The sequence below is a fragment of the Perca fluviatilis genome, chromosome 16, assembly GCF_010015445.1.
Source record: "Perca fluviatilis chromosome 16, GENO_Pfluv_1.0, whole genome shotgun sequence".
In the NCBI taxonomy this organism is placed as follows: Eukaryota; Metazoa; Chordata; class Actinopteri; order Perciformes; family Percidae; genus Perca; species Perca fluviatilis.
In genome coordinates this window covers 22,484,745-22,512,199 of record NC_053127.1, presented here as the reverse complement: position 1 = coordinate 22,512,199, position 27,455 = coordinate 22,484,745, and the positions used below count along the sequence as shown (strand labels likewise).

The 27,455-nt window shown below is 38.8% G+C and overlaps 1 protein-coding gene across 2 annotated transcripts in view; it reads right to left on the bottom strand.

The window, feature by feature from the left end:
• Positions 1–25: 25 nt before the first annotated feature.
• The window catches only part of LOC120543726 (serine/threonine-protein kinase PAK 3), a 30,600-nt gene continuing 3,170 nt past the window's right edge, over positions 26–27,455 (bottom strand). Inside the window, exons 2-16 of one of the 2 annotated variants that reach the window (XM_039776929.1) lie at positions 15,640–15,833; positions 15,417–15,517; positions 13,436–13,589; positions 13,283–13,320; positions 9,079–9,141; positions 7,782–7,937; positions 7,523–7,694; positions 6,789–6,852; positions 5,756–5,804; positions 5,520–5,632; positions 4,487–4,604; positions 4,161–4,260; positions 3,784–3,980; positions 3,499–3,636; positions 26–3,342 (exon numbers count right to left, since the gene is read on the bottom strand). In XM_039776929.1, coding sequence (XP_039632863.1) covers positions 3,253–3,342; positions 3,499–3,636; positions 3,784–3,980; positions 4,161–4,260; positions 4,487–4,604; positions 5,520–5,632; positions 5,756–5,804; positions 6,789–6,852; positions 7,523–7,694; positions 7,782–7,937; positions 9,079–9,141; positions 13,283–13,320; positions 13,436–13,589; positions 15,417–15,517; positions 15,640–15,811 — 1,725 coding nt within the window. In that variant the 5' untranslated portion in view covers positions 15,812–15,833 and the 3' untranslated portion in view covers positions 26–3,252. The remainder of the gene's footprint in view (positions 3,343–3,498; positions 3,637–3,783; positions 3,981–4,160; positions 4,261–4,486; positions 4,605–5,519; positions 5,633–5,755; positions 5,805–6,788; positions 6,853–7,522; positions 7,695–7,781; positions 7,938–9,078; positions 9,142–13,282; positions 13,321–13,435; positions 13,590–15,416; positions 15,518–15,639; positions 15,834–27,455) is intronic. The other variant, XM_039776930.1, reaches the window with a different exon arrangement.

Here is a 27,455-nt window from a genome sequence, read left to right as displayed (position 1 = left end):
TTATCCAAAACCTCATTTCCCCGTCACTCATTTGTCCTTTTTCAAAGATGGGGAAAGGCCTGCTGAGGTATGCCAGATGGATCAGCAGTTTTACAAAGCTAGACAATAATAAGAGTAATAATAATAATAATATGATAATAATTTAAAAAGTAACATTTTTTGTCTTTGTTCCATTCTCTTGATACACATTAATAGAGGAATTTTCACACCACGTGTACAGGTTTACACATTCAGAAGATAGGAATGTACAGGAGCAACCACAGAAAAAGGGGCACATCAGCGGTGTCTCTTGTCCCGAAATTCACCTTTGTGCTCATAGTTCACAGACCTGTACATGGGGGCAGAGGCCAAACGTCCTAGGAGCCGGTGAAGCTTCCTGTCAGGCCACACACACACACACGCACACACACGCACACGCACACGCACACACATTAACACTCAGTAGTGGTACTCAGGACAGACTGTGTGGGCCCGCACACAGAGCTGCATTCATCGGCTCTCTGTCCAGATGAAGGAGTGTCTGATAAAGCCCAAACAGGAAAGCCGGATCCAGGAGTGCCAGCATGTTAGTTTTTCTCTTTTTTAGATTTTCAGGGTGCAAAACATTTATTGATACATACCATAGAGCAACCTGATTATTGTCCTCTTAAGTTACATAATTCTGAAAAAAGGGGTGTTTTCCCGGCATATTTACATACATACATACATATCCTAACAATCTTAACCTATTTGAAGATGAGATACAGTGTATAGTTTGTTTTACATGCATGAATTCTGTTGCATCCTCCTGTCTAACATCACTCCTTCATCTTCTGTACATTTGCTGTACAATGGAGGTACAACATGACTGAGCAGCTACCCTGCACCTCATAATGAAGGTGGACAACATGAGTGAGGCATCTTCTAGTGCAGACTGAGGTAGCCTCCTAACACGCACAAACACACACGCTCACACACAGAGGGATGCTACATGGGAAATGCCTGACGAAGCTACCAAATACAGACACAGAGTAGATAATGTCTGTACAGGAATGAGTTTAAACGCTAACCAGATATGGAAGGAATGTTAGCAAACAACATGGACCTCTACTAGGGTGGCTGTTTTCAGTGCTCATTAGGACAAGGTACAATCATAAAATGACATCCACTCCACTACTTCGCTCAGTGGATAACATTCCCCCTTTCTGATCTGCCACGCAATCCAAAAACTCACTACAATACAGATCATATGAAAAAGGACACATAAGACACCATTAAAAGACAAAAGGACACACACAAGGCTTATAAGTAATCACTCCTGCTTCTGGGAAATTAGAGAATAACTTATTTCATCTACATTTTTGTTTATACTTTAAAGTTACTTTGAGTAATGGATTACAAGATGAAGAAAATGTATTTCTCCCTCCATGACATGTTGCAGTTTGTTGTTCTGACTGACCATTTTGGACTGAATATACATTATGCATATTGTATGTTTGTACAATATACAATATGTACAATTTTTTTTGTCGAGGGGCATCTTTCCTGCTTAAGGTTTAAGGGATACTTGGGGCACAATGGGAAACTGTGACAATGTGTGGCACTAGACCTTCAACTCACTTAAAGTAAATAATTACATGACCTTCTATTTGCCACTGTTGTCAAAAAGAGCTTATTTAAAAGGCTGAAATGTTGGTCCACTGTGTGCCAGCACCTTAAAAAGGACAATCCATCATTAAATATAGATATTTAGATGAAAGCATTTATATTTCTGTTGAATCTCTGATCTAGTATTTGTCTTTCTTTCTGTCATACCTATTAAAAATTTGCTTTGACATTAATTAAGATAGATGGTACAGAAAGCCACAGATACTGAATATCTATGGATAATCCTATTTGAGATGCTTGTACACAATGAATGCTACAGTTTATGTACCATCCGCATGCATGTTAGAATTATCTCTCAAATTTGCAGATACATTGCTTGCATTTTCTAATGAAGCTGACATTGTTTTGAAGTCATTCTGATCATTTCTGCCACATGGAATACAGAAGGTTCAGTACCAAATGTTGATTTAAATGTGCGACATATCTTCATGTCAGTGCAATCAAATGTATCCAACTACATCACAACACTTTTCTCTTGATAATTAATAAGAAAGTATGTATATTATATATTCAAAATTAAATATTTGCATGTGTGATCTACAGTTGAATCACATATGTTCTGGTTTCAACATTAAATCTGATAATATGTAGCCAGTTTAAGAGAGAAAACAAGCAAATTAACTGCAGGTAACCTGAACTCCAGTGACTCTATGGAAGAGACTGTCTGAAAGAAGTTGGCTAAAATGAAATACGGGACCCATATCTCTTCACTGATATGAAGTGTATTAATGAAGGATGTTTAAAGCTGGCATAGGTCATGTGAAATTATTACTGACTTTCCCCTGTAGCTGTACCCCTACACACACACACACACACACACACACACACACACACACACACACACACACACACACACACACACACACACACACACACACACACACACACACACACACACACACACACATAAATATGCCACCTTGAGATGTGACAATCTGCGGAGGAGTAGCAATGTTTCTCCACAGAGCCATTAGTCATGCAGGCAAAGGTTGGGTCCAGAGTCCCAGAGTCACTCTCTTACATCGGCTGGTCACTGCAGGTGTAAGTGTGGCCTGATTGTGCTCCATGGAAGGACTAGAGGAAAGAAAACCATGCCTAAATCTGGGCAGGGAAAAATCACAGGCTCTTTAGTTTTGTCACTTTCTCCTCTTCGCTCCTGAAGTTTCTGCTTCAAAATGAGCATGTGTTCTTTTTCGTTTTTTTTCCACTGTATTTTCTTGGTTTGGGGAGCGACTGCTGCCAAACAAGACATATGACACAAAGAGATGTGCACATTTGGTACACACTCGCACACCCACACCCACACATACGCACACACACTTGTGATGGACTGCTCTACATGTACAGAGTGCTGGAAAAGTAAACAAGGAGGCAAGGTCTTTTCAGCAGCATGGGCCGAGAGGCTGCAAGGCCAGATGTCCATCCTACATTTGAGGCCTGGGGGTCATTTATCCTTTTGCTGTCACGGTAAGTCACAAAAACCATCCCCCCTCCTTGTGCTGTCACTGTAACGTCACCCACCATCCATACACCCAAGCCCCTGCCCCCATGAACGCACGCATCACAGGCAGGGCTCCAGCCTCGGGTGGGGACACAGGTCACACCCTAGCGACTGCTGTTCTTTATGGCTTCCTTCGCAGCTACAATCAGAGGCGTCAGGCTGGATAGAGGCTTCGCCAGTTTGAGGAAAGAATGCTGCAGAGGACAGACAGGATAATAATGGAGATGTGGAGCCAAAGAGAGATGTATGCACATTTAGAATTATGAATAGTTGGCATTAAGTGATGATTTGGTGACATCTGGCGGACATGAACGTGTGTGTATATGTTGAGGATCTAGTCTCGGTTTTACCTGGAGCAGCTCCTTGGCAGAGCCTCTGCGGTCCACATCCATCTCCAGACAGCGGTTAAGGAAGTCTCTGAACACAGATGACAACCTCTCTGGGTTCTGCAGCTCTGGAGTCCCGTTGGTAGCTATCAGGTACAGTGCCTGGTGAGATGGATGAGGTCAAACCATGAGACCATGAAATGAGGGCAACATCGGAAAAGAATTCTGAATTTTTCATCTCCATGCATACTGCATTACCACTAGGGAGCTAACATGAGTCCTGTATTGTGGCTGCACTTTGTGTCTTACCCTGAGTGGATTCTCATTCAGGTAGGGAGGTTCTCCCTCCACCATCTCTATCGCCATGATCCCCAGGGACCAGATATCCACTTTTGGGCCATAAGCCTTCCGAGTCACCACCTCTGGTGCCATCCAGTAGGGTGTTCCCACCATCGTGCTGCGCTTGTTCTGCTCTGGAGTGATCTGGGCACAGAAGCCAAAGTCGGCTGCAGAGGGAGACAGAGGAAGACAGGTGCAGTGGTGTGTTACAGTCTTTCATTTAACACACTACCATCTCTCTTAACATCTCACACTTCTCTCTCATAAATGGTGCAATTTTACTGAAACTCTACCACACTAAAGCCAAGAGCAAATTTACATGTTTGAACAAAAAAGCAAAGACTTACTGAGCTTGACGGATCCATCCATCCCTAAGAGGATGTTGTCACTTTTTATATCTCTATGGATCACCTGGTTGGAGTGTAGGAAGTCCAGGGCTTGAAGACACTAAAGATAGAGAAAAGAAAGCTTAATAATATACCAAATTGACACCCACACGTACAAAGGGAAGCCTGTACTACACACACATTTGGATAGTCTTTTTCTCCTGGCTGGGGAAGTATTCATATTTTTTTTTAAATGTCTGCATGTGCCCACCTAAATGTAAGGTTCAGCTTGCCTTAGCCACAGAAATAGTGGGCGGTGTTGCTGATGTCTAAACTTGACTTCTTACCTCTCTGCAGACTGCAGCAATCTGGCCCTCGTCCATGCAGGTCTCAGTCACTACATCTGTCAGCGAGCCACCGGCCAAATACTCCATCACCACCCATAGCTCATCTCCTACCAAGTAACTAAAACAAGCGAGAATGAAAAATACAGTTTTAGATTAGATAATACTTTATTCATCCCACAATGGGGAAATTCACTTAGTGTGACATGCATTTCATATTGGGGTTTTCATTTCAGTCGTTGCTTTGACAAATCAATAATCTAGGCACGCTGGTTGACACATATGCAGAAAATGAGAACAAAATGTCTGAAGAAGAGGAGCATAGAGTAGCGTCTTTAAATTTTAAGATGTACTGTGGGCTTCATGATGCAGAGTCAATTACAACACACGGAAGGTGCTCAAGCATGTTACTGCCAGCTGTGAACAGCAGCAGAAAGACCAATGTTATGAAATCTGATCTGAGTGGAACAGATGCTAAAAATCTGCTAGAAACTGAGTTATTGTTTACTAAAATTCTTCTCCATGTTCTAAAACAGTAGGTGGCAGTCATGTACCGAATGATGAATGCTGACCACCATATACAGGGAAAAGGAGAAAGAAGAAGTAGATGAAAAGAAGAAAAGGGATCTGAAAAGCTCAGAGGATCCTTCAATGTAATTTATGGTAACAACATGTCTGACCTTTTCTGAGTTCTAACCACAAATCAGTTGCTATTGGCAAATTAATATTAGATACATTAATAGTGCTGCATGAGCTTATCAGTGTTTAACCATCTTAGAAAAACAAAACATGCAAACAATTATTTGACATATGCCCCTAAAGCTATAATAACTGTGCTATATAGCTGGTAATGTATTGTTAGAGAAAATTAATTGACAGCAACAAATGTAAGGATGTGCTGCTCTCCTCTCTATTATATAACATTGAATAGCTTTAGGTTTTGGACTGCTGGTTGGACAAAATAAGCCATTTGAAGATGCCACTAGGAAAATATATTTCCTTGGTGTGATATGTGACCCTGCATGTGAAAACTCACCTGTCCAGGTAGTTCACTATATTGGAGTTTTTGTTTTCCCTCATCACCAAGATCTCATTGATGATCAGCTCTTTCTTGGGCTGCTGCTGCAGGTTCATCTGCTTGATGGCCACCTGACAAAACAGATGAGGAATTTGTGGCTCAGAACAAGAGAATGCCTGATGGCTTAGTAAGTAAAAAATAAATAAATATACAGTGTGTGAATGTTTTATAATCAACATCAGAACCTGACTTACCTCTTGGCCAGTTGCTATGTCAATGGCAGTGTACACAGTGCCAGACGCTCTGGTGAAACACAAGATCAGAATCACATTCTTGTTATTGCAATTGTTTTAAATTACTTATTGACAAAAAACTAAATGGTGTTATCATAGTATTACTGTTTAGTCTATACAGCATGATGTAGCTTTGAAAATTATTATTATTATTATTTATTGAAAAGATTCAAGAGACGTATAGCATACAAGACCAATTCTAAGTTGCACGCATCAGATGTACTACTTAAAAAACAGACCACAGACTGCTGGCCTATCAAAAACTTGATTAAACCTGAGTCTTGATGAATTAAAGTAATGTTTTGGTTCTTCACTAACAAACTGTCTGTGCTTATTTTTCCAAAGAAACCTAACTGCTATTAAATGACCTTAGCAGTGATGAGCACAAAGATCCAGGAAATGTATGGTTTCCAATAGCTGGCCAAAGGAATGGTATGCAGCCATTCCGTCCTTATTTGGAAGTGTAACTCATGATACTAAAAACATTCAGCTGTGAACTTAGTTCTTCTGGTCTTTCCTCTTTCTCTTGCTGCCAGCTACACCTGCGTTTAGTCAGAAGCTATGAATAATGATGCATAGTTCCTGCTACTGATAAGTTAAAGATAACCCGGCAGAGAGTAAATAGACAGTTATCTAATGTTTAACGCAGCAGCTTCCTGATCAAATATGAAAATAGTGAGAATGTCAGAGCAGATAACAACTGCACAGTCTTTATCTGCACATATGTGTAAAACACAGAAAGACAAGTTGAGAGACAGAGAGAGAGAGAGAGAGTGTAAGGAAGAGAGATAATCTGGCCCACAGCCATTTCAGCAAACAGTTCTCATTTCCTCTCTACTTACTTTCTCCCAGTCCTTCAACCTAACCATCCCTCTGCCTCTGTCTCACTAAAGTGGTCACTACTGCTCCATCTCTCCTGGCGACACTGACTGCTTCTTAAATTGCTCTATTTTAATAACTGTGATGACTGGTTTATGATCTCGGATGGACTCACCCTTGTCCTATTTTCTCGAAGCGTGTGTACTTCTTTTTGGGATCCCCCACGCTCACAATACTCCCTGAGTCAGAGACAAAGCAGATATATAATAATGACTGAGCTTGTGTGGGCGCACACAATCATGACAGCTTTTTAAACAAACACACTCATACACAGAAAATATCACTGCAGAACCATGTCTGCCCTTCTATTTCGGACATACCCTAGATTCCTCTCTACTTCATGTCGGTACTTTGGGCTGAAGTTACGTTGCAGAGACAAGAGCAGTCTAGGCACGGCAACAATCAATAACAAAAAGTCCCTCTTTGTCCAAATTTGATTACATTAGTGCTCCCTGTTCTTTTGCATAATTATTGTAAATACACAGAATTAGTGCACTAGAAGTACAAAGTAATATGCCACTGGAAACCAAATATCCAGCCTGTCTTCTAATCACCACAGAGGGAATTATCCGACTCTGAGGTCGTGTCCTCAGTGTTGCTTTTGGGAATGTGTGGATTTAAACTTAGGAGGACATTCTACAAATTTGGATGATTATGATATTTTAAAAGATGAGAAAAATCAAGAGATTCATGGTTTTTCACAACCAAAATAGTTCTTGTCAGTGTGGAAAAGGCTTTTATAATCATTGATGGAGACACAATACACAGAAAATATATCTGAACAACTGAACTAAACTAAAAAAAAATAAGCTGTTTTGTTGGCGAATAAAAAATGTCTTAGGCACATACTGAGTCTCTCCAGAATCTCCTCATCTGTCATTTTGGACTTCTTCCTCTGACGGTCAGTGTGGCGATACATTGTGTTGGACGTGTTATCCGGCTGGACCTGCGACTCTGGTGGAGTCACCACTTCTTTCACAGGGGTGGGAGGCTTTGGGTCCATGACAGAGCGTGTGTAGATCTGTGAGGAGAAAAGAGTCAAAGAAATGCAGAGGGGATTTTGCATTTGCAGCAGAATGATTTCACCCATCGCGCCGTATAAACTCACAGATTTGGTGTGCTCGGGCCGAGGTGCGATGACTGGGGGCAGCTCGTCGTCATCGTCCTCTTCTTCCTCTTCCTCCTCCTCTTCTTCTTCTTCCTCATCCTCCTCTTCTGACACAGGCGGAGCGATAGGGGGCTCTGACGATGATGTTTTGGCAGCCTAGAGGGTAGATACGTAAGTGAGTCTGGATGCATGTGCCATGTAGCAGCATAGAATAAAAAAAAAAAAGAGTATCTTCCCCAAATTAAACAAATGTACACAGTTTACCACAGTAAACAGCCTGCAAACCCCAAACCAGCCATTAACTTCTGGCCAGTTGAGTTTCAAAAGATACTGTGTCTAACATACAAGCTGTAGTGATGGCAAATTCATTTTAAAATTGTAACAACCATATAACAGAGTCAGAGCATATCAACATGTTATTCAAAAGCGACATAAACAAAATACAGTTAATCTGTTGTGATACATCTGACATTTTGTGTAAAACACAAAAAAATGAATGGGGTTAAATTGTCAGGAGCAATTGTGTTAATTATTATCACTATAATTGGAAATTATTATTATTCAAATTAGCTTTATTTCACCCATCCAAAACTCTGCTAGCCTTGGATCATCTTCCTCTTATGGAGTGGAAACATTTCGTCCATTTCCACTCTTGTCATGCATAAATGAAGCAGTGCAGCTTAGTTCTAGTGATTAAAAAAGAAAGGGTCTGTCTAAAGGAAAGTCTCAGTCCTCCATTCGGACATACTGGGCCTCTGACCTGCTCCAAGGAGGGTTGGGCCAAGACTGCAGTGCAGAAATGAGTGTCTAGCTAACTGTAAGCATGTGTGTTTTTAGTTTATTATTATTTTTTTTTTACAGAGCCATGCGCTAATGTCTACAATGGTAATGAAGGCACATTATTGGCAGTTGTAAAAAATATGAGCTCACACATGCAGTTTGACAGTCATTATAACCCTCTGTGGCATGCGCCCCTGCTCTGTCATTTCAGAGACGGTCCATTTAAAAAAAAAATATATATAAAAAAAAAATAATATATATATATAAATATATATAGATAGATAGATAGATAAGAGGTGCTCTTGTGGAAGATAATAAATACATCAGTAACATTACTAACTAATAGATCCTATCATACCCCCCATGATCAATACAGAGAGTGATGATGCGTCTAAAATCAAATATATGTATATGGGTTTTGCATTAGCCTGTTTGAATAATCAAAATTAGGAGATCAAATTTAGCTTCAAAGCCAATGCACGGATACATCATGTGGAAAGTAATATGGAGGAGTTACCTTGTCAAATAATGCGCTGCAGGTTCTAAGGCTGACAGGAGGCCCAGATGACAGCAGTCGGTTCTGAATGTGAAGGTTGAAAATGGATTTACTCAAAACAAACCCACACAATGTTTAAGAGTAAGTGGACTTAAGGGGAGGAGGGATGGAGGGCAGGGGTACGCTACTGAGGGATGGACAATAGGTCCGCAAATTGTCCTCGTGACACCCAGCATGAGGAGAGGACATGATGGAGACAAAAAAATGCCACCTGAGGACTGTCCTTGCCCACGCCTAGAACATATTTTCAGATTTCTTGTATAAAATGTTATTTTAATCAGCTTTAATTTGAACGCTACTATAAGGACCGTAACAAACTTCCACTTCTGTTCACGCGCCCAGTGTCGTGTTCTTATAGCTGATTTGAAATTTCCTGATAACATGTTTAAGATGCAATCCATTAGACACCTCAATTATTGTCATAAGCACCCCACCTGCTGACAGATGTGTTACAACAGCTAACTTTCCCACTATATATGTTTGTTCACTTTTGAGCACACATTTTGACATCACTAAGTTTCAGTTTCAGTTTTAAATATCTCCTTCCATTAGCTGGCAGGAAAGCTTTATTAGTGAAACCAAAGTTGTGGTATTCACTTAGATAATGTCTAAGTCTTAAACATTATGGTAAAAATATAAAAAAAAAGATGTCTCTTTTTCTGTTTATATTAATGATATGCCCAGTATTTGTTTATCCTGTAATGTTCATCTTTATGCTGATGATACAGTTCTATATACATCGTATAACCAGAAGGATCAGGTACAGAATGCATTACAATCGGATTTTATTATTGTACAGAATTGGCTCAGAGAGCACAACCTTTTACTTAATGAGAAAAAAACTTGTACTATGTTGTTTAAACTGAGACCATCTAAAGTTACTACGAATAAATTACAAATCTGTATGATTGATGGAAGATCTCTTGAAAATGTAAATGCATTTAAATACCTGGGTCTGTGGTTAGATACTGAGCTATCATTTAACGCTCAACAATGTTTGTGTCAGTTGTACCGTTCAATTGATTGCTTTACATTTGATACAAGAAAGCGAATTGCACGGCAACTTCTATTACCACTAATTGATTATGCTGGTATTGTTTACCACACATCAAGTGTTACTTCTCTTAATGCTTTAGATCTTTTATTTAATTCCATATGTAGATTTGTTTTAAGGTATCCATTTATGACACATCATTGTACGCTCTATGAAAAGCATACTGTGAATGATGTCTTGTTGAGTTTTTTTTTATTTATTTTTTTTATATGTGTTATTGTGTAATGTCATGTTTTGAGCATGTGTGGCTCTGGCTGATATTTTCTAATAGTGATTGAAAGGACCCCCTTGAAAATGAGATGGTACATTTCAAGGGGCTATCCAAAATAAAGAAAGAAATGTGCATTTTATTACTGCAGAATGTTTTGGATAGTTGATCATAATTGTTACTCAGACAGAAAAAATGGTTTCACTGTTAATAAAAGAACTGGCTCCATACCGCTCTGGTGAAGATAAAGTGTATGGGCTGCTCTCATTGATCCGAATGGACAAATTCTGTTTTCTCTAATACTATTAAACCTTTATGACCATCATAATTATAATCATGTAATGAATAAACATTGTGTCATGTCCATGCAATTCTTGTTGACTTCTGAACATCAACTAATTTCCAATTAACTGTCTATGTGGGGATTAAACTGTTGCATTTTGGAAGCTTCTTACTCTAAAGCCTGAGAATTATTGACATACTGTTTTAGGACTAACAATGACAGAGCTATGGGGCTGTTCGACATGAATGAACTAACAACAATTTGATTCATCTGATTACACGGAGCTGCTACAGTGCTGTATATAAACATATATACTGACTTGATAATTCCAACATTATTTAGTTACAGATACATATTATTATTCAGCTGCACCTCTGTTTACTAAAGTAGATAAAAGGTAGGATTGGCACCTGAACTGCATGAAGCACTTCTCTTAAAATCCATGACAAGTAATTATAAATCCTAAAACAGCCGAATTGCAGCCTCCATGCACCAACCATGCTGGATCCTAGGGTTTCTGTGAAGTTAAACAGTAACAACCCACAAGAGATGAAATGTCAATGTAAGGTAAAGCTCACACACTCTGAGAAACATGTGTTAATGCTGTAAACTTTGTTACACGAACAGTGGTCGAGCTGTCTGTGTTGTTGACATATGAGTCCTGTGGTCTGACACTCAGACAGAAAGCTAAAGTTAAATATCCAGGACTTACTGGTTGGTAGTAGAACTAATATAAAAAAGGAAATATATGACTTAATGGATGGCTTAACAGGGGAAACTGTAACACCAGGACAGAAACACCCAGACCAAGATATTAATCATTTAAAGCAGCAACAAAGAGGCACTACAATTGAGTCTGAAACCCTGCCAATGTATCTTAAGCTTCATCTCCATGTCTGTGTATTATAAAAGCAAAGTGTTTGTTTCCTTCCAAAACAATTTCTTTGGTGACTCTATTGTTTGGTAGAAGTGGACAATAAGAACAATATTTACCATGTTAGAGTGGACATCGGACACAGGAAGTAAAGTCTTACTACGAGATCCTAGAATCTAAAATTTAATACAACTTTTGGTCCGACCAAAGCTTGAATTAGGATGCAACACAGTGTCCCTCGCGGCATTATCTGCAGTTATAAATGTATGCTGAACATGGCTGAAACATGGCTGAAACATGGCTCAAATGCAAGCTCAAAGAAGTTGAATAAAACCCTTACGATCTTACAATATGACTAGTGGATAGTAGTCTACTTTCCATCTGACTTAAAAAAGGTTCTATTTGGTCTTAAATCCTTAATGACAAGACAAGAAAACTGCAGAGTAGACATGGATTGTAGTAGGCGATAGGAAGAGAAAGCAAGTTGCTTAAAGAAAAACAACACACCTGCTCTCTAATATTTACCTGCATTGCAGGTTAGGAGAAGTTGGTGTTCAAAACACGTAGCTCATGATGGGATACTTAGAGTTTGCTTCTACAGACCAAATATTGGCACCCTCTCCTGTAGTTCTGCTTGCCTGAGACAGTGCGGACCAAACCTAGGATGGAATCCGTGTCACCGTAGTCAATAGCTGAGTCACCTCAGCACGCCGAGGACTACTATGACAGTCCAAAGCTGACACGCTCTCAAATGCCCTCACTGGGCTCGCACAACCTTTTAGACTCACTTCCACACCCCCTTGCCCTTTATTGGCAAAGAGCTCTTTCAAGCAATAGCCCTGCATTAAGTGATCCCATTGTAATTTGCCTGAGGCAGCGAATCCCACTGAACAGACTTGGATTTCACTTCTTCACCCGGCTGAGCGTGTTCAGGCCAAGGCATTCAAAGCATAGATTACTCTGGTCAAAGCCAGGAATGAGGTCAGCACAGCGGGAGTCCTTCTAGATGCAGTTGAGCCTCCAGTGGAGCTTGTCTATGGGTATTTAAAATCTGGTTGAGTAGATTGGAAAAATAAACAATGAGCAGCAGAGGCTCTCACAGCAGTCACCGTTTCCGTGCAGGAGCTGCAGACTGATTGGCATGTACGCAAAATTCAGGGCATTATGCCACATAGTGAGGGCAGTAAGCCTCTAGAGGGAAGCGCACACATTTTGCCCATTAGAGGAAGAAGTCTGTGCAAATACATGCTGGAGAGTTACACAGTCTATCCCAGAAATCCCAGACAGAGTTAGTGATAGTAAAGTGAGGAACATTTACTGTGGTGTAGTTGGAGAGGCATAATTGCTCATAAGGTTCAAGTGGATGAAATAAAGCCACATAATGTTGCAACTTACCTGTTTAATTATTACACTGTTACATATAAATCACGAAGAAATATATCTTTGAGTTGAGAGATTGTCCAATGAAATATGACAGAGATGACTAAGAACCAGAAATTGGGTGGATTAGTACTTTTAGTTTTTTTTTTTACTATAATAACCAGACAGTCTAGGGAGGTCAAGATATGCAGTGTGCAGCAATAAAATTCCTAATACTAAATACTAAAAGGGGAGTGTTTAATTAGCAACATCATGATTTATTTACTAATTGGAAGGTGTAATCTATATTCTTAATAATCATCAAATGTATTATTTAGGCTTATAACTAACACTAATCAAAGTAAGCTTCGATACAAAAGAACTCACCAGAGTGTTTGCTGCTATGTACCCATGTGCTGACTTGTCTGAAACAGAAAAGAACATTATAATCTTTTGTATTAGACATAAGAATAAATATGAAATGTTTTTGTTATATTGGTGGTGGTTATTTTATTTTGTCAGTATTTTGGTGTTGTTTACCTCCCGAGGTAAAGCTCATGTATTTCTGGTTGTTGACGGTCTCTTTGGAGTCGTAGAACTTTAAGACGTCTAACACAGCCTGCGGGTTCTTTTTCTGCTCCAGCTTGGTGATGTTCGAGGTCTGTAGGAGACGTGCCCATTGCTCTGGGATACCCTGCACAAACAGATAGAGGTCAAATGTTAAAAATGTTATCATTTTAGCTACAATATTCAAGTTTTGTTGTGAGGAAAGAGTGTGGGTTGTTAATAGTCCTTCAATCACAGCCAGAAATGGTTGAAGATGTAGTGTGAGCCATACTGAGGTGAACACTAGACACTGGACACTAAGTGGTCACTAAGGCTGTCAATCAACCCAACATATCCCCAAACTCTTTAACCCTTACTTAACCTTACTAGAGCCAACTTTGCAGTTCCAACCCTGCTTCCAGTCTTTGTGCTAAGATTAGCTAACTGGCTGTAGCTTCATATTTAACGGAAATAATGAGAGTAGTATCGGGCTTCTCATCTAACTCTTAGCAAGAAAGTAGTAGAAAACATCTACTACAACTACTCTTGTAAGGCACTTTTTTAGCCTATGTTTGCATGTTTCAATGCCCACTGGTGGACATTAGGCCTTTTACAGTGGGCTGAATGTAGATCAAGAATTGGTTTCATTCATGCAATCTTTGTAAACTTGTGGATATTTTTACACTTAAAGCAACTGTTGAAAGAAATAGTCTACTGTTCTGTGGAAGCAAAAAAAGATGATACTTGGATGAGGATCAAGGAGCAAATCAACAGTAATATACTGTATCCTCCCAGAAAACCATAAAGTAAGTGAAATCAAAGTGGTTTGGATTAAAACTGTGGAGCTCTGTGTGTCATGAGCACAATGCTTATCAAATGGACAAGGAAGTATTTGTTACTGAAAAAGACCAAAAGACATGCAGTACTTCTCAGTGAAAAAGTGGTTTTACAGGGGAATGATGATAAGTCTGGTATTGCTCAGCCATTATTTCATTTGAAAAGAATTCCTTTCAGGTCTAAACAAAGATGACTAAACACGATTTACAGATTAGGCCTTGTATGGTGAAACCATTTCATGTTTGTCCATGTTACAGTATAACGGTTCCATTATACAGTATACATGAACCTGTTTATGTGTTTTCATTCTTTATAGCATGATATCATTGCTTTTCCCATAACAGAGGATTACCTCAATGATAACGGATTACCATATACATGGTGTAGAAAACAATATAATAAACATATAAATAATATAATAAACTTATATAATGCAATATGATGCAATTAATTACAATAACTTCCCCTGCAACAGCTTTTCCTTCCAGTATATAGGAACCAAATCCAAGGTACAACATACTGTACATAATACACATCAGTAAATCTGAATAAACATAGCTGTTGAAAAAAAACTGAACATTGAAAGCTTTATAAGCTTTGTTTTGGAGCTATTGCATTGAACCACTCACTAGATTGTGTCAAACAGATGAGTCTAGTGTCTAAGTATAATAGTCCTAACATATTATATCTACTTAGAGCCCCTAATTATTGTGGTTTGGTATAAAGTATAAAAACAAGAAAAAAACACTTCCAGGTCTTCTCTATGAATAACTCAGTTCAACATAAAGAACATTAAACAGAGAATAAAAGAAGGAAATACTGTGTCATGGTATAATATATCTAGGCTTGTGTAAGAATAAAACATCTACTGCCAACAGAAACTGCAGCTAGAATGTAATTCACCAAGAAACGCTAAAGGATTCAAGTGCAGTGTTCACCTGATAGGGGAGATAGAGTGATTGTCATTCAAGTCACTTGTATTGCCAACTTTATGTGGAGGATACAATATATCATTAGTTCACTTCATCGCCTGAGGGAATTGTGATTTTAGAAATGTGTGCCTGGGACTCTGCTTTCAGATAGGAGCATGATCAGTCCCTGCTAATATGCCTGATTGTCAGGTGAAAGAGATACTTACTGTGAATTCTCCTGTTACAGCATCAAAGCCTACATGAATGGTGTGTTCAAAGTCTGAGGGTAGGGATATCTCAGGACGTTCCTTCTCCTTCTTCTTGTTAGCTGCAGCAGACAAACAAAAAGTGATTACAAGTTGAGTATTTTTTATACAGAGGTAAACTAGTAAAGGATGTGAATCAATGTGGGGCAGAGCGTGAGGGTGACGTGTGGGGGAGGATACTTACTCTTGTCTCCCCCGGGGAAGATGGAGCGCAGGCGGACTTTCTTGTTTTTCTCTTCAGGAGCCATTGGAAGCGGTTTAGAGGCGTGATTCAGTGATGAAGAGTCTCGGGAACTACTGTTCATTCTCAAGGGGGGGGCTGGTGGTTTCTCTTCAATATCAACACTATCAGACATCTTTAGTAGCACTCACAATGTCCTATGAGAGAGAGAAAGAGAGAGATGGAGGAGTTTGGTGTTAAAGAATCTGGGTATAGATCAGTCAGGACTCGTGAAGGTTACAAAATCTCTCTGGATGCTCCAAACATAGCAACCTTGAATTTGGACTAGTGCTCAGCCATAGTAAGTGCAAAAAAATACAATTACATCAAGGGACTAAATTATTCTGTCAATATCAAGGATGACAAAGGCGTGAGATGCATATTCTATTAAAAATGTCAGAAAATAGTATAAAATTAGCCATAGGAATCAGAGCCAGATGTAATGTTTTAAGATTGCTTATTTTGTCCAAAACCAAAAGATATTGAATTCACATTTGCGTTTTTGTTGATTTTTCTTTTCAATTGATTCTTTCACCAGTCATACAAGGTTTACTTTTTTTTTTGCTTGAGACTATAAAAGTCTTCTATCTCACAAAAGTCTGACATTAATTAGTTTTGTACACAGACTACTGATACGTGTGGGCTCCAGCTAGGAAAGTGACATACAGGAGTTGCAGAGGCCAAGGTGAATTCCTTGTCTCTGTGGCAGGTTTCTGAAGCAGCAGAATTGGAGAAATATGAATGTGACAAAGTCATATCAAGACTTGAGTTAGCTGAATTCAGACAGATCTAACACTTACAGAAGACTCCTAGTTACACTTTCAAAGTATTGTATTTTTAGAGCTTTGGCCTATTTTAGCACTGTAACATGAGGAATTCTGTTACAGCGACACTGGCTGCAGGTCTAAAACAATTCTCTGCTAACACATCTGAGTCTGATGTCCGGTGGGTCTGTTCAGCTGTGAAAACAGTAACCAGGAGTTGATTATGAGAGAAACTGGCAAGAGTAAACATTCCCATCACTCATCCTCCATCTACCCATCCCACTACCATCTTAAACTCCTTCACTGCCTCACCCTGAGGCCAAGCCCATCATGTGATGTGCAGCACAACCGTCCCAGAAAGCGGGCCATCCAGGCCGCCCCCTTAGTCGAGACCTACATTAGCAGACAAAGACCACTCCTCGGCTCTTACACAGTGCTCACTGCCTCTGACAAATTACACATGTGCCATCACAGTGGCCTTTACAATTTTATGTAACCATCTTCGTGCACAAGGCAAAATCTGGTTGGTTACACCCTACTTTTGGTTAACTTCCCAAAAGAGCTTGTATTGAATGAAGGAATTAGATTAGTGAGAAAGAAATACTATATATTGATTATGAGAAGCCATGATTTAATCAAATATGTCAACAGTAACAGCATACTCTTCTTGTGAATCATATTTGCAACAAATTTTTCCTGTTTGGACAGGACAACCAGAACCAATAGAATCTTACAGAATGGGTTCACTGTCTTTGTCTTTAACTCTGAAGTGACTCTTTCAAAGCAACACAATTATTAACAGATGGGTATTTCAATTGTATCTCCATAAGAGTGGAACACTATCTCATCTGATCTAACAGTTTTTTTCCCCCTTGGATAACATCAACCATTAATGTGTGTTTAGACTTATTCTAAGGTTTTATTCATATAAACTAGACTACGGTGGCTGGGAAGTGCAATGCAACATTACAAAGAATGAAACACTTTTACAAAGCTCAAGACAAATTTACATTTTGGAAAACAAATTTACATTTTTAGAAAACAAATTTACATTTTGGAAAACAAAATAACATTTTAGAAAACAAATTTACATTTTAGAAAACAAATTTACATTTTAGAAAACAAATTTACATTTTGGAAAACAAAATAACATTTTAGAAAACAAATTTACATTTAGGAAAACAAAATTACATTTTAGAAAACAAATTTGCATTTTAGAAAACAAATTTACATTTTAGAAAACAAATTTACATTTTGGAAAACAAAATAACATTTTAGAAAACAAATTTACATTTCGGAAAACAAAATTACATTTTAGAAAACAAATTTACATTTTAGAAAACAAATTTACATTTTAGAAAACAAATTTACATTTTGGAAAACAAAATAACATTTTAGAAAACAAATTTACATTTTAGAAAACAATTTAACAAGATGCAAAACACTTTTACAAGTCCCGAAACAAATTTACAAATGACAGATTCTTCACGGAAAGGGAATGTACCACATACCGGAAGTGATGAGGTGTTGCGGGTGTTGCTGGTGAGCGCAGTCAATTTGTGTTGTTGAGTATATGGCGTGAATGAAGTTTATGGTGACTTTACGTGTGGTCGGTGTTTGGAGTTTTTATATGACGCGGACCTGACAGAAACATTGGAAAAACGGGGAACGTATCGACAGCCGCGGCCGGATCGAAGCTACAGCGGGGGGGCAGCTGAGTCCGTCTGCAGCTGCAGGACCTGGAGCTCACTGCCCATTCCTGGGAGCCAAAACGACACCACGCAGCTGGAGACCCAGGCCGTATTGCTGGGCCCGCTGGAGGGAAGGGAAGCCCGGGAGAATCAGATCCAGGACTGAGCGTAGCGGACTGTCACAACCTGCTGAAGTTTAAATCACAGGTTTCCTAAAGGGAGTCTGGCGGGACTCGGACTGTGGATGACGAAACATGACTTTAAGTCTCGTTAAATGAATAACTACATGCAGAAATAAATGAATCATTAGTGGGGGAGTGAGCCTGGACATTTCAGTCTGTTTAAACTTCACTTTGAAGCAGAACCTCTTAGTTCAGAAGGGTGAAGTTTCCGTTTGTACTCATATCTGTGAACTGATTATAATAAATATTCTTTGTATTAACACCTTAATTAGTTCTCTTTTTTTTTGTTTTTTAAAAACTACAACATCGCATGAGATTTTGACGATTTATAGTGATTTTATTTCCGTTAGACCTTTGCCTACATTGACGCTGATGCATTAAAGACGGCCCATAGACAGTATATAAGGGAGTGCCTCCCCTGTTCCAAGATGGCGGCTCTATTGACGCATTCGATCCATAACTGCCGTAGTCAAGGCGACATGTATACAACACCTCATCACTTCCGGTATGTGGTACATTCCCTTTCCGTGAAGAATCTGTCATTTGTAAATTTGTTTCAGGACTGGTAAAAGTGTTTTGCATCTTGTTAATTTGTTTTCTAAAATGTAAATTTGTTTTCTAAAATGTTATTTTGTTTTCCAAAATGTAAATTTGTTTTCTAAAATGTAAATTTGTTTTCCAAAATGTTAATTTGTTTTCTAAAATGTAAATTTGTTTTCCAAAATGTTATTTTGTTTTCTAAAATGTAAATTTGTTTTCTAAAATGTAAATTTGTTTTCCAAAATGTAAATTTGTTTTCCAAAATGTTAATTTGTTTTCTAAAATGTAAATTTGTTTTCCAAAATGTAAATTTGTCTCAAGCTTTGTAAAAGTGTTTCATTCTTTGTAATGTTGCATTGCACTTCCCGGCCACCGTACTAGACTACAAAATATCTGCCAATACTAATTATCTGACAAAAGTCTTTAAGATCAAACATTGGTCTGCCATAAAAGACAAACACAATCTTGTTGTTTCCTAATAAACTGGACAGTGTTTTTGTTCCCCTCTGCTGGTGGTGTGACGAGAATAACAATTGTGTTTCACTTGGCAAGAGAATGTAACACAGAAACCGCATTGTGATCATTTCAATTGAACAAACTGTTCTATCATCACTGCAGGAAATGATTTGGTAGATAGCGAAGCCATACTTTTCTGGCCTTTAGTATCAGAGCTGGCTGTGGATGAACTGTCATGCAACTAACGGCGGGTTATACACTGAACAAGCGTGAGGGTGGCATCCACAGTGAAGTGTGGAACATGATAAAAAGAAAGATTAAAAAAACACTGCAGCTCTTTTAAGATGATTTTCATGCCGTATTTCCATATATACTGGTGGTGGTTGTGGTTGACTCTGCTGGCAGTTTCTACCATGTTGGGTGAGTTCCAGGTGAAAGTCCTGACAACAGCAGCAAACAGGTTCTCTTAGGATGAAGGTTAGGCGTGTCACTAACAACAAAACCCAGTGAAACTCTGCGGTTTACAAAGTTATGTTACAATATCGACAGAGAGCAACAGGGAGTTGTTGACAACATGGCTATCATAAAAAAAAATCTACAGGAAGTAGCCAGGAAAAGAAAGAAGACATAGTGGTATGTCACTGAAACCTTACAGTGCCTGCCACATGACAAAGAAGCCAAAATTTAAAGTTAAAGGGTCGTAAGGATACATACAATTACTGTAAGTGTTTCAGCTTAATCAGCATAACATACATCCATTGTCTAGAGTTGTTTTCTATTACAAAGACACATGCAAGTGTCTCTGCCCTGTTGAGACTAATGCAGCTGTGAATGATGCCCCTGTTTAACCCATTAACATAAACTTTTGAACACATTCTTGCTAGCTACAGTATGTCACACAGCTTTTATATAGTCATGCACAGAAGTGGATTCACTAACATGTGCACATGGCACAAGCAAGACCTGACAGCAGCAACTGGGATCTAATCAATAAGGTCATTATCTGGTCTGCAAATACAGAGGAAAAGAATCAATGGCTGCGACATCCAATCATGACGAAGTGATCAGAGGTTGTGAACCATTTAAACCTCAAATTTATATTTTCTTTAGAATTTGGGTGAAGTCTTGGCTTCATCGATACTCAGGCTCTCCCTGGGAGGATGCAACGCAGACTACCCTTACATAAAGCAGTGAGGGTAAAGCGCATGCTCATTAATATGATAATTTCATACAACACCTGCCATTGGAGAGCAGTGTGAATGAATTATGTACTTGTCAGTATCTGACTGTGGTCATTTCTATATCAGGCAGCAGCGAGAATCTGTACCACACGCTAAAGAATACAGCAGTAAAACCAAAAGAAACCAAATTAATTTATATGTTACAAACTCTGGTTGTCACTGCTGTGTGGCTATTTGGCTAATCTCGTGCAGCAGCAGCAGCAGCGCTGCTGAGCAGTCAGACGGCTAAGGATGGCAGATTCATGGAGGCCCAGACGTTACTTGATTCTTCTCTCACATAAAACACTGACCTATTTACTATGCAGACTGACAGGCAGTCAGTCAGTCAGTCAGTCAGTGAGTGCACTGTCCCTGAAACAAGCAGCTCCTATTTCTGAAACACACATAAGCTAGTCTCTCAACATTATAAATCAACTCTACGTCTGAGGCTGAACTATTTCAGCAGACAACGTGAAAAAAATATCATTAAGAGACCAATTTCTGTCAGCTGTAACACTAATCCACAATAAGAAATTACAACCCCAAACCTCACTCTGCTTAGCTTGCTTTGGTAGGAATTGACAATATTCAGTATGAATGCACGTGTCTAAAAAAAACACAGAACCACCGCAGAGACACCACCTCAACTCAGATATTACTGAGGATGTTTTCACATTTCTCTTCCATAAAATATTAATCTATCTATGAAGAGCAGGCATTTTCTCTGCTCTTTCAAACATTAATGCAGAATTTGAATGTCTAACACAGGAAGAGGCTCTAATCTTGAGCCCATGGCGGCCCAGTAATGGCCCGCAGTGGGGGGAGGGCTCCATAAGCCCGGCTCTTCGTGCCCCTGATTAGGACACACACTCTGTTGGACTTTGCTTTAGCTCTGGCTGTGCTTCTTTGAAGGATGCTGATTACTTGGATGGGATGGACAGCTAGAGGGCATTCAAAGGATAAGGAGGAAGGGGGGATACTCCAGAGCTGCAGTTTACCATTGTTATCTCCTTTATCTTGGTGCTGTTCATACAGTACTTTTACTGGCCACTGGAGAGTGTTTTATAGACACAGAGTCAGTAAAGTTGGCCCATTCTACTATTAGCAAGAGCAAAAAAAGACAAGGCCAGTTCACTTGACAACCTTCATATAATACAGACACTTCACCCAGACATTAAAGCACTGGAGGCCGACGACACACAGATGTCAACATGCTGCAGTGATGCTCCTCTCTCACATGGTTGGTAAGAATAAAACACACAGAGTCAAAATGCAGATGCCATCTCCCTTTCATTTCAAATGAAGGTTGGGGGAGGAGGCGTTTAGTGTTATAGTACAATTTTGCTAAAGAGGACGCCCTTTGAAAGGGACTGAAGTAAAATTTATGGTCACAAGATTAAAACCTCATGTGGTCAAACATGCCACAGCATCACAAGGAAATTATCTTATTTAGTTTTAGTTTCATTTATTTATTTTTAGTTTATAGAAAAACCGAACATAAGGATGATGGAAAAAAAACATTTTTATGTCGTTTTTTTACTTACTGAGCGTTGACAACTGATGGTTATTATGTTATTAAACAGATATTATCCTGAAGATTCATTACTTCTACATTTGAGTCCAGTATCCCTGGGACTTATGTTCACATGGGTGTGTACCACAGTTTGTGTAACAGACCTGGAATTAATGAACGTAATCCAGGCTTTTGCAGAATCGACTAATTTTAACAATGATGTCTGGGGACAGGGTTCCCGCTTTAAGTCTTAAAGGAGTAGTTTGACATTTGGGGGAATACGCTTATTTGCTGTCTTGCAGAGAGTTAGATGAAAACGTTGATACCACTCTTTACTATCAGTATGGGACATATTAGCTTAGTTTAGCACAAAGACTGGAAACAGGGGGAAACAGTTAGCCTGGCTCTGTCCAAAGGTATCTAAATCCGCCTACCGCAACCTCTAAAGCTCACTGATTAGCATGTCATATCTTGTTTGTTTAATCTGCAACATGTTTGCAGTCAGACTCAGTAGATTAGTGACTAAAAGAGCTGACATTTGACATTCTTAAGCCAACACACAACATACACCGGATCTGGAATTTACAAAACATCAAAATACAGCTGCCGACCGATGCATCCAATTATTGTCTGTGACTTGGTAAACTGTGATATAAAAATGTTTGACATATCAGCTTTTGTCTGATTAGTCTCCACCTCTCCGGTTTGGTCCCCCTCCTGCAAAACTCTACTTTACATACAGCTGCCAACGTTTGGTTCATGAAAAGGACAAGTCACAGCAATCTCATCAGTTTGCTTACAACAGGTGGCAGGTGAGACAGGGGCATGTGCATTTTCCTCAACTCGACAACCGAGCATAAATCTGGTTGAGTTCACTGTAAGTACACAAGTTCCTGTCTCATATTTAATGGGGACGTTTGATTGTGGAAAGAACTATTCTGAGAGGTAGCAAATATCTATATACACAGTAACAAAAAAATACAAACTCACTAACATATAAATGATGCTTGAGCAAGAGCTTGCTAAAAGCTCCATTACATATTCATACATATTGATTCAGTGTTGTCATGAAGTGTGAAATTGTATTTTTCACTGCTTGTCAATTGCATAACAGCAGTAGAATCATGTCTTGCATTATTGAAAAAAAAAGAAGTAAAAATCTAACTTTTTCTTCGAACTTCTAATAGCTGATACACATGCCTTGAAAGAAAGCTATGGAAATGTTGAAGATGCACATCTTTTAATCATGTTAGTATAAAAGGCTTATACCAATTCATAATATGCTAACTAGAGCATGATTACATAATATCAAAAGCAAACCTAATGGGTGCAATAGTTCCAACTTTAAATGCCAGTTCACACTGACACATTGCATCCCTCAGAGATAAAAAAACAACAACAGAAAAACATGTTGATTCAGATACAATATTATCCTATTAAAGATTAGTTTTATTAAGACCTGACAACAAACACTACACATTGCATAAACATCCCTAATCAGTAACCAGTGATCTATTATTAGCCAACAGCCAGATGTCTATGTCTGTTCTTGTTTTACTTCATCGTGGCATTTTTATTAATGAATTGTCAAGAAAGGTTAGATAACCAAGTGTTATTATAGCCTATGAACATCCTGGTGACTTTTTTTGACGCTATATATTACTGTTCTGTTTCCATGCAAATATCACACAAATTGCAGAGCAAAACTGGAACTGAAATTGAACTGAAACTGGGTCAAACAGCAGTTTTTCAAACAATATTTTTTCTATAGTGGATATAAAGATGAAAGATACATTTTTCATAAACTTCACAGAACTAAAGCTACCATATATCTCAGAGTGAGCAGCTTAAGGTGAGAGGTTATTTTTCCTACAACACAGTATTTTCTGATTTCATCCTCATTTAATCTAAATGAAATTACTACAAAACACCTTTTGTCTGGATGTTAAAATCCTACATTGATCTTGTCCATTGCTAATTAGCAACACTAATGAGATAAAAAAAAAGATGATAATAACCTCACACAAATTACTCTCAAAAACTCAAAACATTCAGTGATCTTACCACACAATATCGGACTTACTAACCCTCGACTCTCACATGTTGTGGAATAATATTACCTATATCATCAAAACATTTATTCATCACAGTCTACAATCCACCATGCCTCTCATTTTAACAGGCATCTTTCTTTTACTAACTTGAGAGCTCACTCTGTCATTTAATATTGAGTTTGGTTGAACCTGCCCCAGTGTAACTCTTTCTATCCACACATGCATGTATATGTACGCAACACACACACACACACACACACACACACACACACACAGACACACACACACACACAATGTCTTAAACCGGTTATGCTAGTTTCCTCATTTTCAACATCTCAAAATTGTTTTAGTCTGTTTTCTGATGTAAGTTAATTAGCTGTGTGCACACACGTCTTTTTTGATAAACAACATTAAATTAAAAGCATTAAATAAACTACTAACAATCAAAGCTGAAAAAAACTGCCGTGCACTGTGTTCTGACAGTTTGAGAGGCTCTCTCTGGATAAGTTATCGGTAGAATAAAAGTGAACAGTTTATTCAGTTAGGTCTGAAACGTCTATTAAAATGGACTACCAGGAGTATCTCATTCTCTCAAGTGGACAAAACTATTAAAAACTTGATAAAATTAGCTACCTTATTTACACTACTTGTTGTTTGTTTTGAGAGATTATTCCTTCCTGACAGAAAGGCCTTATTTTATTCAAAGCACATTTCTATAACCGTTAGTTCATTCTAATTGGCATTTCCTGCCTGAAAAAGCCTATTTTTCATCCTAGTACACAAGGATAGCTTTTCTATTCTCACTGACAGAATGAACGGTACCTCACTTAACAGAATGCCTTATTTTTAATCACATTTGATAGTACATCTTGAAATATTAAGTATTTTTGCATTAATGTTCTACTCTTAACCCTATATTCAAGATTTCAGAAATTCTTATTATGAAATTGGCATGCATTCAGGTCCAATAAAGACGCAAGATGGATGCAGTTTGTGGTTGCAGTTTGGTCCAGTGGTTTATGTCAGCAGCAACTCAATACCTTTTTATGGCATTTTGCCTTTATTTGAAAGTTGGTTGTGGAGACTTACTGTACAGGAAACAGTGGGATAATCAAACAGAAGACATTGCAGTTATAAATCATGTGTCTTGGACCACTATGCCTCAGGGATGACCAAAACCTTGAATATTTCATACAATGACATCCCAAGTAACTCATAGTTATGCACCATGTTGGTGGCTGCAACCCATGAATACACTGTAAGTAACGACCCATACCAGTTTCCAAGATGATAAGCAACACACCAGCGTTCCCCCTGTCCTTCACAATAACACATTCTCAGCCAACCCTCAATATAAGCATCTTTGAGTGTCAAATATTATACTGTAGAATTTGAATTTCATATCTTACCTTGAACTTGAAAAAAACATTTGCATGGGAACATGTCAGCAATCAAGACAGGCCTACTAGGTTTGGTGTCATATCAACACAAAATAAGCAAATGACTCCCTGGCTACTTTGCTCTTTTACTGTAACCAGTCACTCCAGTTTGGCTTGTTACTCCAAAAGCGATGATTTGAGTTACATTAACTCTGTGTCTGATAAAGATGCGAGCACCAAGCACATGTAAGGCTGCCCATCACGTATTGTCCGCTTTAAGGTACCAAAGTGTGTGTGTGGTTTTTTTTTTTGCATTAGTGTGGCATGGGTGGGCATGTTTGAGTGCCAGCTGGAGGCAGAGAGGGGAGTGGATTCCCTCCTGCAATGCCAGCTGGTGCACCTGCTCTGAGTCAAGTTGAAAGGGTTAAAATGCATGGATGGGAAGAGAAAACCGATATGTACATGCTGCCAATCCCTTTCCAGCAATGTATAGTTTGTATGTATACAAGGTCAGTTGATTCTTTTGAGATTAAGCATAACATCCTTCTTATCTCCAATGTGTCTCTATATCTCGACAGCCTGGCTCTGTATCATGTTCTACAACTATACTGCACAAAATATAGTCTAGCTGTTGTGTGAGTACTACAACTAGACGTGCATTTAATTTTAATGTCTCCCCTGCCAAACGCATATAGCTGCGTTATGATTTTGCATAGCAAACACTGCCACAGGACTAATACTTATGTCAACAAGTGAATCAACTGAGAGGTTGTGTTCTGCCACACACAGTAGTTGCACATCCATGCAGCTGAATTCCTTGTTGTTTATTTTTAAGGCAAATTAAACAGTGACAGCACTGCTCTAAGTGATCTTCAGCTCGAAGGTGTTATTTGTGTGTGACAGATGAGTAATTCCCTTCTACCTGGAGTTACAAATCTTGGATCATGTTTGTCATGACCACAGCTTTCCTATATCAAAATACCAAAACTGTGCCTGAGGTTTTATTCAGTAAATCAACTTAATTGTGAGCATACTTGTTTAATGCCATTGACAAATCTTGATCAAACATGAGGCTTGCTGCATTTAAACTCCAGTTGAAATGAAAGTCTTATTAAGCGTTTTGTATAGATATTACAGCTGAAGCATTTGTGAAAGTCTCCCCTCAGGAGATACAGCACAAATATACAAAACAGAATGAGGGCCAAAATGTGAGTTTATAACAATTCTTCTTATGGAAATAACAGAGAAACAGTTACCGTTTGAAAAAAGTTTGAGGTATTTCTTTTAATTCACTCTTCCCCTCCAACATATTACATTCTGCAGTCTGTTTACCTTCAAACAAATTCAAGTTCAGATGCCCCTCTGCAACTCTCTGCAAACTCTTGACCCAGCGCAACTTGTTAATCTCTTAAACCCCCTGAACCTGTTTCCTTCTCTGCAACATTTCATCCTTTTCTTCTCCACAGTCTCTATCCATCTGGAATGGGTGAAGACACCCATTGCATCAACTTACTGTAAAGGCTTTAACCCCTCTAACTTTCCGGGAATCTCAAATCCTCCCAAGACATTTCTCTTCACTATCTATCCATATTTCCTATTAGTGTTTGATACATCAGAAACAGTGTCACAGAAAAACTATCCTGGTCACAAATTGAGGGATTTTACACACACACACACACACACACACACACACACACACACACACACACACACACACACACACACACACACACACACACACACACACACACACACACACAGACAACACTATTCTAAGTAGCAACAGACATCAAGTAGGGAGATTACAGAGGGAGCTGTGTCAATGTGTCAGTGTGTGAGTATTTCTTCTGTGTGTCTCTCTCTCTCTCTCTCTCTCTCTCTCTCTCTCTCTCTCTTTTTTTTTTTTTCTCTTTTTCTTTTTTTCTCTTCTGTCTCTCTCCATCCATCTCTCTCACTTATTCCCCCTCCCCTTTCTGAGACA